The sequence below is a fragment of the Lissotriton vulgaris genome, chromosome 1_2, assembly GCF_964263255.1.
Source record: "Lissotriton vulgaris chromosome 1_2, aLisVul1.2, whole genome shotgun sequence".
Taxonomy (NCBI): domain Eukaryota; kingdom Metazoa; phylum Chordata; class Amphibia; order Caudata; family Salamandridae; genus Lissotriton; species Lissotriton vulgaris.
This window is the reverse complement of record NC_141686.1, coordinates 41412557-41430318: the sequence shown is the minus strand read 5'-3', so window position 1 is coordinate 41430318 and position 17762 is coordinate 41412557. Positions and strand designations below refer to the sequence as shown.

Genomic DNA, 17762 nt, shown 5'->3' with positions numbered 1-17762 from the left:
ATTTTTTATGTATTGGAATGTGATTCGAGAAGGCGGGCATATTCATTTCTTCGCCATGTGGGCACTCCCGGACAAACTCTGGTGGCCAGTCCTTTTCTGCTAGAAGGATATCATAGCCTTTAGATAGGTTCTCCCAAAAGAGACCTTTAATTTCCTCGATTTATCTCCCTCTAAACGTAATGTTATTTCATATAGTTTATGGGGCACGCTCACTCGGGTGTCTGCAGTTTCCACTTGAATGTATTCATTCGTGTCCACTGTCTCCAGAAGATTCATCGGGATCTTGCGAGCTATGCTCACTTCTGCTGCGCTGTCTAGCATTGTCTGGGCCCACTCTCCGTTTTTCAGTTGTGTCCTCAGAATTCTCGGCATGTTTTGTTTTAATACTGGCTACCTTCTTTCTGGGAAATTGTAATTTTTTACTTTGATGAGCAGGTTCCTTGTCTTTGGACTTGACGTGCTCTTCTTTAAATGTTCTGACCGCCCTCTTTCCGATTTCTTTGATGAAGTCTGAAAAGATCGAGAGGGACATGTACCAATATCTTGATATCGGTCAGGTTTTCTCAAATTGTCCCTATTTCTAAGGTTGTATCTTTTTTCAGAGGGCTCCCTTTGGGGAGACTTGCCCCCCCGTTCTGGAGATTTATCTCTTCGTTGGGGAGACCTTCCTCTGGTCTGAAAATGTTTTTATCTGGGAGTGGTTTGTTTATTACCCTCCCACTTCTTCTTTTGAGAATTGAGATTATTTTTAATAAAGGTTTTTTCAGGATTTTCAATTAGTAGGGGTTTTACTGGTTTACCACCCAAACTATCTCTGCCTAATTCTTCATAGGATTTTTCAATTATTTTAGCAAGCTCAAAAGGTAGGTCTGCTATATCCGTCTCTTTCAATTTTTGGCGGATCGCCACACATGCTGCTTCTCTTTTTATGTTGGCTAATAATATAGCCGAGACCTGCTTAAAGTCTTTCAGTAATATCATACACAGAGTTAAAGCAGGTTCTGGACCGTATTCATTTTGAATCTGTCTTATTACGTCTGGTATCACCGCCATAGACGGAACACCATGTGTTTTTGTGTAGATAGAAGCAAAGACTGTGCCCCAAGTGTCACAGTCCTCCACATGTGGTGCGATCCCCATTGGGAGACAGATAGTCAGAATTCTGTGTTTTTCGTGAGGGGTAGTATCAGGAAATACTGCCTCTATCTGAGTGATTTTTTGAGCAAACCAGAATAGAATGTGTTCCCGTTTTGCGGGTGTTTTACCAAGACATGATTGTATATTCTGTTGTGTAATCTTGTTTGTGTTCCCCTGGTGAGGGGTGTTTTGTGGAATTTTAATTGCAGGTTGGACTGTTGAAGTCCGCATGACGTATTGGACCACTTGTCTATGAATTTTAATTAGTTGTTTTAGCTGAACTAAAAGTTCTTTGTCTGACATTGTTTCAATGTCCGGATGTGGTGTGTAGCTGGCTAGAACCGGCCATGTGGCTCCTGGTCTACCTAGTGGACCGAGCCTGGTAATGTGATTTTGATGTTTTAGAGCGTCATTAAACCAGATAAGGTGCTCTTGGTATGTTAGTGGAATTTCAACATCCTCGAAAGGAGAGTATTCCGCTAGAGCTTCCGCTATTTTGTAGTAGTGGAACTCATGTGTTACAGCATGTGCTGCTGGAAAATTTATCCAGGAATAGAATACCTCTGTCTGCCGAAATTCATGTGCCTACCACAAATACGACTGTACCACCTCTTGATGTTACTCCATTTTCTATAAGTTTTATAGTTATGGTTTTTCTTATATTGACCGGGATGAGTATTGCATCCGGGTCGTTATCTCGGACAAGTGTGTCGTCCGCTACAAGTTGAGCTGCTAGTCTATCTCTTTCGTCCTCATTGTCTGACATTTTTACTGACAAAGTTTGCAGAGCAAGTTTTGAGGAAACAAAGATTAGGTGCACGATATTTTGGAACACTGTATCCTTCAACGTTGACTAAACCAAAAACTAATACATAGGATTCTCCTCCTACTAAGTTCTGGCGGATATTAACCTTTTACCCACTCCAGACGTCTATTGAAGTTTTTACGGGAAAAAGGGGTCTGTGGGAAAAAGCACGACTGAGTTACTCTAGTATCTTGCGTTACATTATCGCCTTACCAAACGTTGGCCGCCATGTAGTGTAGTTCCTATTTTCCCAATAGGCTCTGCGCGTTGGAATAACAAACGATAGTTTAGACGTAGGACTGAGGTCGACTAGGTCTCTATTGAATATGATAGACTTAATTAGGTTTGCCAGCTAGCTCAGAGGTCACTCGAAACTTTCTCGAATGAACAGGGAGGAGTTAACTTCCCTGATTAGACAAGAAGGGATTAGCTTCTGAAAACCGCATAAACATGACAACTTTGCTCCTCCAGAATAAGGAGTATATCTCCAGAGTCGTGTGAAAACAATAGATAGCTATTTCACTCAGTCAATCGTGCATACTTAGTTTCACCAGAGTGCAGAGAAATAGAGAGACGGGCGTTTTCAATAAATTGTGTTATTTATTGAGCAGTCTTCTTTCTTATGCAAGAGAAGTGAATTGCTACAATTGCAATACTTGTCATAAATAATACTGTAAAAGCATTGATATGGTTTCTGAGCTTTATGATGCTTAAAATGTATAAAATATATACAATTACATACAATGACAAAAGTTGACTAAACGTACTCAACTGATGTTTCTAAATACGTCTACCCCAGTGTACCTAACCTAAGCCTAGTACGTGGGAAGGAGAAAAGGAGTTTTTAAGTTAAGATAGTTTTGCCAAGAATCTGACTCAAGAATTCTCTAAGGATCTAATCAGCTCCGTACCTTGGTTTCAGAATGAAGGAGGTCTTGTATCTCGCTCTCAGGACTCGATCTCCCAGTAACCCGCAAGGGTGACTGGAGCTGGATTTTCTCGGCAGGAGAAAAAGACAGCGTCTTTCTCAGTGCGGCAAATGGGAGGGACGGCTTCCTTCGGCACTCGCATCAGCTGGGCTTTGGATAAGTAGATAGCCGCTCTGCTCCAAACCACTGTGTGTTGCTTAAGGCAAACGCTGGTATATTTATACCTGGAAGGTGCCGTGTTTGACGTAAGGTCGGACATAAGACGTCAATAAAAGATGTCACTAAGAACTGGCCGTTCTTTTGGACTCGCAAGAGTTCTAGGACAAATCAAAACAAAAGCATGGGGGAATTCCCAGGTTGCTGGAGGTTTGGTTTGTAGAAAGAACTCGTTGTACTTTCTAGGAGTCTAAGGAAGTAGCCTTGCCGTATTTGTACTGCATTGGCTATGACTAAATATGGATATGATTTGTTATAACCACATAAGGGCATAAATCGGGAATATTTAATTAGGGTCCTAGACACGTTCACAATAGTAACAATGTGCGAGTTACATGGCCTTCAGTAGATCACAACGATTTGCACTGGTCAGAAGTAGCTCTCATAAAATAAAAGGTTGGAGACCCCTGCTTTAGACCCTTTCACAAATCCAGAACTGCCCTTACTATACTTAAGGCCCTTCTACGTCCATTTAGCTTCCTAGGATAGCTTATTTTGTTATCCTTTTTACCTAATTAAAGTGAATAACTTTACAACCAATCTACTGGGTGGATGTGCTGGTCATTTGTATTATTACACTAAAATAGGTTTTGATATGTATCGACGCCTATTGACAATATTTCTGTGTCCAATACCATTGGTGGGGTATGGGTATATCATGTGAAGAAACAAGACATAGTCTGTTTAATAATTAATTAGTGATGGACTTTTTCACTCGCATTTCCCAGTTGTAGTCATTGGTCCACTATATAAATGGCGCAATTTTCAGAAGCATTAGATTAGGTACAGGCGCTTCTAGTTATTAAACTTCATTTCTAGTGTGAAGGTCAGAGTATGACTAATTTAAAAAAGATGTAAGGACGAGGGAGAGAGACCCCTTGTGACCCAGGGGAAAGGGATACTTATAAACAGTAAAGTGAAAAAACTTCCCTTGGGTAAGTAACTGTATACGGATGCCCAAAAGTTTAGTCTTGGACATAAGGCTTCACTAAGCAAAGAAATTTAACAATAAAACAATTATATAAAAATATCGAAATTTATTCAAACATACAGTAAAAACATGTTAAAAATCATTGTCATAACATAAAAAAACCGCTCCTTTACATTGAATAAAAGGCAAACAATCAACAATTTAACAATTTATACATATTAAAAATACCTATCCTGAAAAAGTACAATTGAATCAACTTCCTATGTATCTAAAAGAGGGATTTTTTGGAAAAGAGAGAGACATACAGACACTGAGACAAACAATTTGTCTTTCATCAAATGCACATCATAACCCTCTTTTTTGGACCAACTCCAAGACTTGATTGTTTTCTATATTCTTGGAGTAGGTTGGGAAATTAGATTGTGCAGTGCTAGGCGTCGACGCGTTTCGATGGTTTTGTTTATTCATATACCATCTTTATCAAGACTACTGAATAGAGATGTCTCTCCTGTGTTGGCACTGGATGGTTGCCTCTACCAACGGATCCTGTGGGTAAATATACTAGGGTCAGTATTCAGCATTGAACCCAGAATAGTGAATGACATACTTTAGTTTTACAAACAGTCCCAAAATTGAGTATCATTATGACTAGTCTTATGTCATTAGACTAAATGTACATCGATTAGCACATAGTCCACAGCTTTGATAGAAAGTGACTGTACATTTTACACGAAACTTTTGATTAAGGCACATCACATTTCAATTTACTAACATATTTGCCCAACCTATACCACTTTATTCGTAGATAAGCTTTTATTGCTTCACCATAGGTCCAACACTTATGGGGGCAGCCATAGGAAAACCCCCTCCCCCCAAAAAGGGAACCTAGGGTAAAGAATTCATTCTTGTTTATCTTGTTGTTGGTTAAATCCCATCCCCGGCCTACATTCTGGGATACAGAGCAAATATATGGTAATCCCCAGAGATTTATGAGCCCAGGGGCTGAAGATACTGTGTTAGATTGTGTTTGGAGATACCTTATTCCATGTTAGGATCTCTGGACAAAAGATATCGATTCTATTTTCTGGTGTCGCATTCTTTCACCAAGAACTTTCTTAAAATCTAAAAAATATATGAAGTTTTATTTGAACGGTTATAAATCATATAATTTATCTCAACAGTCCCACATTTACATCTATAACCTCATTGTTGTTTACCTGTAAGTTTATGCGCTGATATTAGTTGTTTTTCTGTAGCCCAACAGGAATAGTAACTTGTAGCGTTCTATGGATGGATTCAAATAAAAGTTTTTATTTAGATAATTATTTAGTTCTGTTTTTGTTGCTATTCTAGCTTGAAAAAATTTGTATAGGCTACCTCACTCTTGGCTCCACAATGGCGTTGTATCTTTGGATCTACGAATCGCCTTTCAGTAAATAGCTTATCCCAGAGTTGCGTACTTCGTCTTTAAAAATTGTACTGCAATAGATATTTAACTCTGTAAGTTATACGCTTCGTTTTAGATGCTAATTTGTTATGGGCTACAATTTTCAAGGCACCTACCTAAACGTCAAGCATTGGAGTCGGGAAACCGGAATATGGCGCTTGGTCTGCTGCACTGGGTTTTAGCCTGTAACAGAAATTAGACTTTGTGTTGCCAACCTCACGACTTTTATCTGGCGTTTATGACACGGCGGTTACTTAGGCTTACCTCGCATTCGGTCCTAGATACGGAGCGATGCGCTGTATTCTTACGTTAGGTTCGAGGTTTCCTAGGGGGATAGATGTAGCCGGTGCATTAATTAAGATCGGATAATTTTAAGATTTACTGGTTACTTTACGGCAGGGGCTCTTATTTATCTTACCTTGCACCGCGTATTTTCTGGTAACGGCACCCAACTCCCGTCCTCTCTCTTGCGTCTTTGTTTTCAGGAAGGTTGTTTAGGGGTTCCCTTTGCAACCTATTTGTACTTTCTTAAAGCTTCTCTTATTGGGCGATCTTTAGTTATAGCAACTGTGTTCAATTTAGTTGCCCGCGAGAGCGATCCGCGTAACCATGGTAACCAAGGAGCGTTTTTTTTATGTTATGACAATGATTTTTAACATGTTTTTACTGTATGTTTGAATAAATTTCGATATTTTTATATAATTGTTTTATTGTTAAATTTATTTGCTTAGTGAAGCCTTATGTCCAAGACTAAACTTTTGGGCATCCGTATACAGTTACTTACCCAAGGGAAGTTTTTTCACTTTACTGTTTATAAGTATCCCTTTCCCCTGGGTCACAAGGGGTCTCTCTCCCTCGTCCTTACAGTTTCAGTACAGTTCAGTTGAACTGCAGAGGTGTCTATATCAGGGTGCCATCTATAAATAACATTAGGCCCCTAGATAATTATAATTACACCGGATTGTGGTGATTACAAAGAAAGCCAAAAATGGATAAATTTAAGACATTTGGCTTTACAGAAGACCAACTAAATAAATTATTAAATCAAAACCCACAGGGAAATGGCACTCTCGTGACAAGTAAAAGTGGACACGAGGAACTAATAAAAATTCGTAACTTAAGGAAAAAACTAATTAGAACAGCCTTACACGCTGAGTTCCTGACGGGGTATTTAAGAGCAGGAGTGATACCATTAGGTCTTCGTATAAGAAACGAACCCGGTCTCTTCACAGACAATGAGAAATTTCTGGAGGTTTGGACACACATTGCAAATAGGTGTAGTCGAGACTGGTTAATCCTTATAATTGAGACAGCACAAGAGGTAATGATATTGGAACGAAAACAAATCGATGACCTAGAGGCAGCACTCAAAACCAATACAGCAGTTGAGGATGCAAAAAGAAAACTAGAAGAATTAATACAAGACAATGAGGGTTATCGAGATTATCTAACCAATAAAAAGTCAACAAAACTCAGAAAGGATATAGAAAAATTTAGCGCAGAAACCGTATATCCATTTCTGAACAAAGACTATTATACAACCAGGAACGATCAAAGGTGGGAAAAACCTCAATATCCCAGACAAATTTTCTCAAGGGGAGGCAATAATAAGAGAGTGACCTTCTCAGAAACATCTGGGTCAAGTGATGAAGAAGAGCACTCCAATGAATATGCAGAGAGATCAGCCCCAAATTATCAAAATGAACCCCAGCCTTTTTTAGGGAATCGCCCTTACAGGGGCCAGAAAAACTACCGCAATTACCCGAGACAGGAACCAGTGAGGAACCATGCACCTCCAAATCAAACGACACCAAATTACCTGAAGACCAGGAACGCCAGATATTGGAGATGAATGCTTTCCCCATTGTTAACCTGTCGGATACGGAACTAACACAAGATGAACGAGAAATACTAAGATTAGGCTTTAGTTTTGCCCCAACAGCACCCCCAAATAAATTTGAATTGGAAAGAGACTTAAAAAGTTTTTTTAGGAAAATCAGATTAAACAGATTCTTTGCAGATAAAGATTACGAACCAAGACCTAATGTCACAGGACTCAAGCCACAATCGACTTTTACTCCAAATTCGAATCAGATAGACACCAATGTCGAACTGTTTGAGAGGGTAGTGGAAATTGAAATAAAAAATTGTTTTAAAAACTCACAGAATCGATGTAACAATCTATCAAAACAACATAGATCAGCCCTTAAGTCTTTACAAGACAATGACTTAATAACAATAAAACCTGCCGACAAAGGCGGAGGGGTGGTAGTATTCAACAGTGAGGACTACGAAAGACGGATGAGGCTTCTTTTAAATATCAAAGAACATTATACCTCAGCCTTACACACTATGATTACGAAACTTAAAAAAGATGTTGCTACTTTTCTAAACTATGGAAGAGAAAACAATCTGATTTGTGAAGAAGAATATAAGTTTCTTTTTAACACTGACCCGATTATATCGGCGATTTATGGACTACCTAAGATCCATAAGGATGTTGATAATCCTCCCATGCGACCAATCGTCACCAGCTTGGGGTCTTTGTTAGAGCCCCTGAGCAAGTACGCCGACTATTTTTTACGGTTGATTGTTCAAAAACCGCAATCGTATCTAAAAGATACTGCCCATGCCATTGCAGTTTTTGAAGGACAGAGCTTCGATAAGGTGACCCAGTTGCTGGTCACCTTAGATATCGAGGCTCTGTATACCAACATCCCACAAAACGACACCATTGAGGTCCTATCCTCCATTTTAAGTAATGAAGACCTAGGGGGAGGTAATATGGACTTCATTCTCGGGTGTGTAGAACTGGGACTAAAAAATAATATTTTCCTGTTCAAGGATGAGCTATTCAAACAGGTAAAGGGGACCAGCATGGGGGCCACTTGTGCCCCCAGTCTGGCCTGCCTTTATGTTAGCCAATTTGAGGTAAAACATATATACAATGAGCTGGCACCATTCTTTGAAAACATATCCCACTGGCACCGCTTCATTGATGATATCATTTTCATCTGGAGCGGTGCTAGTGAGGATCTAATATCCTTTTTAGAGTGGCTTAATCTGGGTGACAAAAATTTGAACTTTACGGCAAGTTATAGCTCCAGCAGTGTTAACTTCCTAGATATAAAGATCAAAGAATCAGAGGGAACATTGGAAGTAGAACTCTTTACAAAACCCACAGACAAAAATACCCTTCTGCAATATCGTAGCAATCACCCACGAACTCAAAAAGACAATATCCCCTTCGGGGAATTTCTACGGTTAAGGCGGAATTGTACAAATATAACTGATTTTTACAAACATGCTGAAAATATGGAGAAAAAATTATATGAGAGAGGATACCCTAAAAAACTAGTCAAACAATCCCTCAAGCGTGCGAGATATTATGACCGTGAGCAACTTCTGGATACCAATAAAATTAAAAATAACAAAACCCAAGACAGAATAGTCTTTGTGAGTCAATACTCAAATCTAAGCAACAGAATTAAAAATATAGTAAATCGAAACTGGAAAATAATAAACAATGGCCTGACAAATCCACTAACCAAGCCACTATTTTCATTCTGGAGGAACAAAACTATCAAAAATAGTCTAGTTAGGACATACAAAAATCCAGGTAACAGTGCACAAACCACCATAACTGGTAACAAGAAGGCAATTGGGAACCACAAATGTGGAACCTGTTCAATTTGTCCCAACTGCATAGTGTCAAATAAATTGACCTTTAACCAGAAGACCCTTGTACCAAGGAGTCTTAACAACTGCAGAAGTAAAAATGTGGTTTACTTGCTCGTCTGCCCATGTGGTCTTGGCTACGTGGTGGAGACGGGCAGGGAGCTCAGAACCAGACTTCTGGAGCACCGTTCAGCAATCAAAAGCAAAAAAGAAAATGCTCCACTTACGATGCACTACCACGAAAAAAACCATGGATGTAATGAGTTTACCTGGTTCATCCTGGAAAAAATAACTGCCAGTAGACGAGGGGGGAACCTTGAGTCAATTAGGAAAAGACGTGAACAATGGTTCATATGTCACCTCGACACCATAGAAAAGGGCTTAAACTCCAGAGAGGAATGGATGAAAATAATATCTGGTCAGTAAAGAAGCCCCCCACTGCAAAAGATAAATCAGCTTTAAGAAGCCTGCAAAGGGGTACCATTCCATAAATATCGCAATATAAAATATCTGTACCAGCCAACACTCGCCATATGACATCACAAAATAGACCAAGAGAAATATAATGTTTAGACAAGTGAGTACAGCAGTGAACTATGGTGTTAAGAATGTCCGTCGATGGCAAACACATTTAAATGTAACAGGTTAAAAAAAAAACTTTTTTTTATCTTTGAGACATGCTCACCGTTTTTTATAAAAATTAATTCGGTGTGTTTGATAAATCTAAATTTTCAACAATGAGTAAGTCTAAAGGATATAATGGTAGGTACTTAGAAAACTAATAATGTAGGTAAACGACAATAACGTCGTGCAAACAAGAATGAAAACGAGGCTTGAGTAGCGTGAAACCAAATGAGGCGTGAAACGCGGAAGTAGAAGAACAGAGACGCGTTACCATGGTTACGCGGATCACTCTCACGGGCAACTAAATTGAACACAGCTGCTATAACTAAAGATCGCCCAATAAGAGAAGCTTTAAGAAAGTACAAATAGGTTGCAAAGGGAACCCATAAACAACCTTCCTGAAAACAAAGACGCAAGAGAGAGGACGGGAGTCGGGTGCCGTTACCAGAAAATACGCGGTGCAAGGTAAGATAAATAAGAGCCCCTGCCGTAAAGTAACCAGTAAATCTTAAAATTATCCGATCTTAATTAATGCACCGGCTACATCTATCCCCCTAGGAAACCTCAACCCTAACGTAAGAATACAGCGCATCGCTCCGTATCTAGGACCGAATGCAAGGTAAGCCTAAGTAACCCCCGTGTCATAAACGCCAGATAAAAGTCGTGAGGTTGGCAACACAAAGTCTAATTTCTGTTACAGGCTAAAACCCCGTGCAGCAGACCAAGCGCCATATTCCGGTTTCCCGACTCCAATACATCCGTTGCTTGACGTTTAGGTAGGTGCCTTGAAAATTGTAGCCCATAACAAATTAGCATCTAAAACGAAGCGTATAACTTACAGAGTTAAATATCTATTGCAGTACAAAAAGACGAAGTACGCAACTCTGGGATAAGCTATTTACTGAAAGGCGATTCGTAGATCCAAAGATACAACGCCATTGTGGAGCCAAGAGTGAGGTAGCCTATACAAATTTTTTCAAGCTAGAATAGCAACAAAAACAGAACTAAATAATTATCTAAATAAAAACTTTTATTTGAATCCATCCATAGAACGCTACAAGTTACTATTCCTGTTGGGCTACAGAAAAACAACTAATATCAGCGCATAAACTTACAGGTAAACAACAATGAGGTTATAGATGTAAATGTGGGACTGTTGAGATAAATTATATGATTTATAACCGTTCAAATAAAACTTCATATATTTTTTAGATTTTAAGAAAGCTCTTGGTGAAAGAATGCGACACCAGAAAATAGAATCGATGTCTTTTGTCCAGAGATCCTAACATGGAATAAGGTATCTCCAAACACAATCTAACACAGTATCTTCAGCCCCTGGGCTCATAAATCTCTGGGGATTACCATATATTTGTTCTGTATCCCAGAATGTAGGCCGGGGATGGGATTTAACCAACAACAAGATAAACAAGAATGAATTCTTTACCCTAGGTTCCCTTTTTGGGGGGGAGGGGGTTTTCCTATGGCTGCCCCCATAAGTGTTGGACCTATGGTGAAGCAATAAAAGCTTATCTACGAATAAAGTGGTATAGGTTGGGCAAATATGTTAGTAAATTGAAATGTGATGTGCCTTAATCAAAAGTTTCGTGTAAAATGTACAGTCACTTTCTATCAAAGGTGTAGACTATGTGCTAATCGATGTACATTTAGTCTATTGACATAAGACTAGTCATAATGATACTCAATTTTGGGACTGTTTGTAAAACTAAAGTAGGTCATTCACTATTCTGGGTTCAATGCTGAATACTGACCCTAGTATATTTACCCACAGGATCCGTTGGTAGAGGCAACCATCCAGTGCCAACACAGGAGAGACATCTATATTCAGTAGTCTTGATAAAGATGGTATATGAATAAACAAAACCATCGAAACGCGTCGATGCCTAGCACTGCACAATCTAATTTCCCAACCTACTCCAAGAATATAGAAAACAATCAAGTCTTGGAGTTGGTCCAAAAAAGAGGGTTATGATGTGCATTTGATGAAAGACAAATTGTTTATGTCTCAGTGTCTGTATGTCTCTCTCTTTTCCAAAAAATCCCTCTTTTAGATACATAGGAAGTTGATTCAATTGTACTTTTTCAGGATAGGTATTTTTAATATGTATAAATTGTTAAATTGTTGATTGTTTGTCTTTTATTCAATGTAAAGGAGCGGTTTTTTTATGTTATGACAATGATTTTTAACATGTTTTTACTGTATGTTTGAATAAATGTCGATATTTTTATATAATTGTTTTATTGTTAAATTTCTTTGCTTAGTGAAGCCTTTTGTCCAAGACTAAACTTTTGGGCATCCGTATACAGTTACTTACCCAAGGGAAGTTTTTTCACTTTATAATTTAAAAAGATAACGACTTTTGTTGGTATCAGTAAAACAAACATAATTCAACCAAGGGTATTGCAGCTATACGCAAATAATGCTTATATCATTTTATTTAAGAATTGTAGGTTTCTGGGTAAACTGATAAACAGAAAACTAAAACACAGTGAGCGCAATTATCCTCCAGCTGTGAACATAGTAACATTTCTTGTACTCCTAAACCTAAGCATTCAAGGGGGGGAATGTTCAGCAGTAGAGCGTTCTAGGGCTCAGTTTTTGGTCACATTTATCCCTGCTATTTAGATATACAAAATGCAAAATAACGCCTGGTCATCTACAATGCAACCTAAAAGTGCGTGTCCATGTATGAACGTTTGAAAAGTATAAAGGTTCGAGTGGAATTGATTTGTGATGGTTTTGATAGTGATTTGATACGCAAGACTGGAAGGTATTTATCTTATGACACTTTGGTTTAAGTAAAATATTTTGCTTTTTATTTGTGCAGCCACTGAAAATAGGACTCATTTAAAACCACACATTTAATACTATTAAAAGGTGGATGAATAGAAAATCGTTGACTTAGAGATTTTTTTTTACAGTTTGGTAGATGCTCCGTGTGCTCTAAATAACGTTGACTAGACACCTGCCAAATCTAAATCATTCCCTTAAAATACGAATTAAGCACTTGATAGCACGTTTATAACATGCCCAGACCCAATTTAAATAAGCCATATAGTGCAAACTCCTGATACATACATAATGTAAACAATCACCTGTATATACAGAACGTGAATGACCTCAGTGCTACAATTGGTGCATGTGCACTTTATAAAGTGCATGATTACCTAAAAGGCTACACGTAACACCTTCTCAATTAGAGCTTAGAAATCGGGGTTTAAGTGATTTCCTGATTGCCAGATAATTGGTAACCAAGCGGGGTTCATGCGAACAGAATTCCAGACAAAGTACGACGTTGCTTTCCGATGACTGGCCCACCTAGGCACCTGGCTGTGGCAGAGCGGAGCTAACCAACTGCAGTGTATCATGGAAAAATGTTGGCGAATGAAAGACGATCCTTCATTATGCAGAGCTTAAAACCACCACTTCTAATGTCACAACAAAACCGATGTGAGAATGACAAAGAATGAGTAAACATTAAACAAACAAAACATAATTCACTTCTACCGAAGTACCATTACAAGAAAAACCACATTGCTAATAAACACAACACCCAAGTGGTATTTGTTAATAGCAGTTGCTAAGAAAGCAGGTTTCACAGAAATTAATAAAGACTATCTGAAAATAAGACTTCTATTTCATAAGCATAATGCCTATTACATATTCTGGAATGGTCAACTGAGGAAACCATCCCTTAGTGTATAGTGCTAATTCCTGAAGAAAAAATTGGATTTCTTTTTTCTCGAACATACCATATTAACTGCATCTTGGTCAAATGGGTTCCAGTCGATATTCTGAGGGTAGTGGGCTAGAACTCTGGACTTGAATGTTCTTCTCAAAGGACTCTGGTCAAAGTTGTCTCCTGTGATAAATTAGAATGAATGAATTAATACAGGTTTACATACATAAGCTTTCCATTGTAAAAGGCAGCAAGATGTTTGTTGTCATCAATCCATCTCGAAAAACATCACACAGTTATGCTTTGAATAACTGAGCATCACTGAATACTGTACTGAACTTTATGTACGCTTCATCATGATAATGTCTTCCTGTGCTCGTCACTTTTCAGTTGGAGGTTAGTAATTACACCTATGAAGATGGTACAATTGTGACCATGTAAGGTAGTACGTTTTATAGTATTTTTCTCAAATTTCCCAGTTTGGAAGTCTTGACAGGAAGCATACATTATTGATGTATACATAAACATATGCCTGTGATATTTTTAACTCGGCATAAATGCACTGCAAGATAGTATTCTCAAAACTGATTTTCCCATCAATTACTATAACCAAGTGTACCACTGAAATGAGTCTTTGTGCAGCAGCATGTTAGCAATCAACAGATAGTTCTTAAGTAACTGATATTAAGATTACCCAAATAATTGACCCTCAAATTCTAGCTCTTGTAAGGATGAAAGGCTGATTCTCTTGGGCCTCTGACCTGCAGACCACACAAGTCTCAACCTTGAATCACTTTACTCATTAACTATTTGATAAAAAACAATGTTCCCTGAAAATTGTTAAAAGACAGAAAAACAAGCTATCAGGCCCCTAAGTTTGAGTGAAGGAGGCACTCTAATCAAAATTGACCACGTCTTCTTAAAAGATAAATAACTATGAATTTTGAACCTTATTAGAGTTTTGCAGGTTCATACAGATATCAAATCATCCATTTACTCTCTGTATAGTGCACAGCGACCCCTTACACTCAAAATAGAGTGGACATGTTATTTGGTACTTTTGACAGATCCTCCACATTCACTGAACTTTAAATATGGCCATAGGTCTCAAAGCTTCAGGTAAAGGAAAAAATGACAGTGCTCCTCTTACAGCTAATTTGTTAGATTCCCTTAAAAAAACATTGTGTGCACTAGGAAAAAACAGATTCAATAACATCACAGTTGAAACAAAAAATGGATTCCATTTTCAGTACAAAGAAAACCATGCTCATATTACCATTTCTTGTGTGTGCACTAATCATGGGTTCATTCGCACATCAGCTTTGCTAATTCTTGCAGCAAGCGCTAGACTAAGTTACAGCTACCCATAAGATTACATTTCAGACCTACTAGACTTTTCAGGTAAGATGAATTTGGCTTTCAGCTCTTAATTGCCACTGCTCAATCTCCAAGCATAAAGGTTGAGTGTTTGCAGATACGGGCACAAATCGCTGCCCTGGTGCTTGAACAGGAGATCCTCGCTAAGGGGCAGCATGACCGAAGCATGGATGCGCCTGCTCAGGAGTTCGAGATAACATACTATCTGTGCCCAATATGAAGCCACAGGTATGACTTGGAACTGGTCCGTCCAGATCTTTAGCACTCTAGGCAGGAGTGGTATCAGCGAGCAGGGAGGCGTACAGAAGTCATGAGCCGGGAAAATGTCCTGCTGTTTAAGCTTTGTCCAGAGGCACAGAGACTCTTGGCACCTCACCCTTACCCCACTATGTTTGTTGCAGTACCACATGGCATTGGTGCTGTCCGTTACCACCTGAACCAGTGTTTCCTTGAGGAAGGTTTTCAATGGATGGTGCAGAGACTACAACGGATATCGGAGTCCTCTGATCTTCACCTCTCCCAGATGACCACCCCAACCCAGGAGTGATTCTTCTGTCACCACTGTGGCATTGAGTGGGCAAGAGAGAGGGGTTTGCAGCTAACCTTACTATCATGGTTCATTAGCCACTACTCCAAGTTTTATGAATTTCCTTCCGATATCTGAACCAATTCAGAGATCAGAACGTTTAGATCAGAACGTAACCTTCAAAATAAAAAAGAAAAGAAATCGAAATAAGAAAAGGAAGATTACAGTAAAAGAATGCCCTGTCATATCAGTCTGACCAAAGACTGCTTCACAGCTATCCACACTTAAAGCGACTGATTTTTGTCAGCTCAATGGTGACAGAGGTCCCTTTGTTAGTGGATGGTAAACAAACATGCAATTCTACTTTGTGGCGTCCTGTGTTCGGCAAACTTCTCAGGTCCACCTAAGGCGTTTAAGAACCAGGGTGTCAAATTTAAAGATACTGGTCAACCCAAATAAACTTTATTGTCTACTCTTGCTTCTTCTACTCATTTTCTCAGGGAAAATATGCCTTTCCTCAACTCCTCTTTAGACCTTGGCCAGAGCAATTACTGTTGTGAGGCCTTTTTTATTCAAATTCTCTGAAACTTCCCACAATGCCCTGTTTTGCCCACCTATGTCTTTACTCAGCTGGACGTTTCTTTTCTGTGAGATCGTCTCATTCCTTACTGCCCTGCTTTCATCCTCCGTCCAGAGATTCAATATTTCTTTGTTCTTCCTACCTTTATGAGTTGCTGTGATAGAAGGTGGCCTTTCTTCGTCCACCTCCCAAAACTATGGAACACTCTGACAATTAACATCCAAACAATTGGTAAGAAGGCGTTTTAAACATTTGTGTTTTTCCGTTTTCCTGTAGCCGTAGCACCAATGCTACTGAGAGGTGAATGTGCGCACGAATACGTAACATTTTATTAATTTTATTTCATTGTTTCCTTACCTGTAAAGGTCGACCTGTAAAACCAAAATACACATTAAGAATGGAAAGAAATTAAGACAGTTTGCACTATTTTTTGAAAAGAATAAAGATTAGGCACATACGTCTACCAGTACCAGTAATCTCGCTAGATCAGGTAGTGTACAGCTCACTATCATTGTAGAGTAAAACATTTTACTTCTGCTGAACAATAAAAACTAGCTGCATTTGTCAACATATATATACAACATCCATAAAAAAGTGAAACAAATCGGCCTTCCTTATCACATCCAGGTCAGATCATTGAGAAACTGAAGTTCAATTGTTTTTAAAAGATAGGTTATCATAACGAACATTGAAATAGGACTGTAATTAGACAGTCAAAGATGCATTTACTCCAAGTATAAGCCGACGGACAGAAACTACCACCACTCTATCAAAGCAGTAAGAGAAAAGTACCACACCCAGTGAGAGAGACAGACAGGAAGTGCCAAGCATGCCTGGTGAACCATACTGAACACATGTGGGCATCACAGTGCAAAAGCAGCATTTTTGTGAATGTAATATTTTTAAATGTTAACGCCTAATTTTTTGTCTTACTGCATGGTTCACTTGTCATCACCCAAATTAGAAGTGCTCTCAATCTGGGCGTATTAGGAAAATGAGGCACAATTAACTAAAGTGCACTTATCAGGATAACAACTTGGACAAGCAGTGAAGTTACAAGAACTCTGGTATTCCCATTCCAATGACGGATCGCAGCAACACAACATCGCTTTTAATTTAGGAAGTTTTTATGCCAAATTCATGTTTATAAAAGGGTTGCATCTACGTACGGCCATGGGTAAGTCATTATCTAGAAAGCGGCATTAATCAGCACCAAATGACATCTAGTACAGTCAAAACTGAATTAAAATATAGTAAATCCTTTGCAAAAGTTTAAATACATACACGTTTTACTGTTTGTTTATTTACGTATTTGGGGATAGTGGCATTGTGCTATTTGCTTATTTGAATTGCAAAGCACTATCAACGCTACAGTTGAGACCCAACTGGAGTTGATCCTCATTTCACCAGCAATGGGAGAAGTAAGGGCCAGTCCGTCGGACGGTCAGGCTCCATTACCTTAATTCAAGTGACATTGGAATGTGACTGCCAGATTTCACCTTCTACAGCTGTTTTTCTAGTGCCTACCAAAAACGATCAAGCCATAGGATGAATCAAATAAACCCCTCTTCACAAGAATGCACACATACAGCTTAACTTGCCTATTCAATTGCAGTGGCTGCTTGGATAGATTTAATACATTATACATCATGTCTCCACCTAGTGCTTAGTATCACGTTCCTTCTCTGACAAAGCACTAGAGTTCATGCTGACCAAATTACTTAGAGTCATTTTGTAGGCTGGTAGCAGGAGACTGATGAAAACCAACAGGTCAGTGTTGGAATCTGTGACTGAAGTTAATATAGAACCCTGAA

General features: G+C 38.8%; 1 protein-coding gene across 2 annotated transcripts in view; it reads right to left on the bottom strand.

Moving 5' to 3' along the window:
• The window catches only part of DENND5B (DENN domain containing 5B), a 751805-nt gene that overhangs the window by 534151 nt on the left and 199892 nt on the right, over window positions 1-17762 (bottom strand). For both annotated transcript variants that reach the window (XM_086952789.1, XM_086952788.1), the window contains one exon: window positions 13539-13648. In XM_086952789.1, the coding sequence (XP_086808915.1) occupies window positions 13539-13648 (110 nt within the window). The remainder of the gene's footprint in view (window positions 1-13538; window positions 13649-17762) is intronic.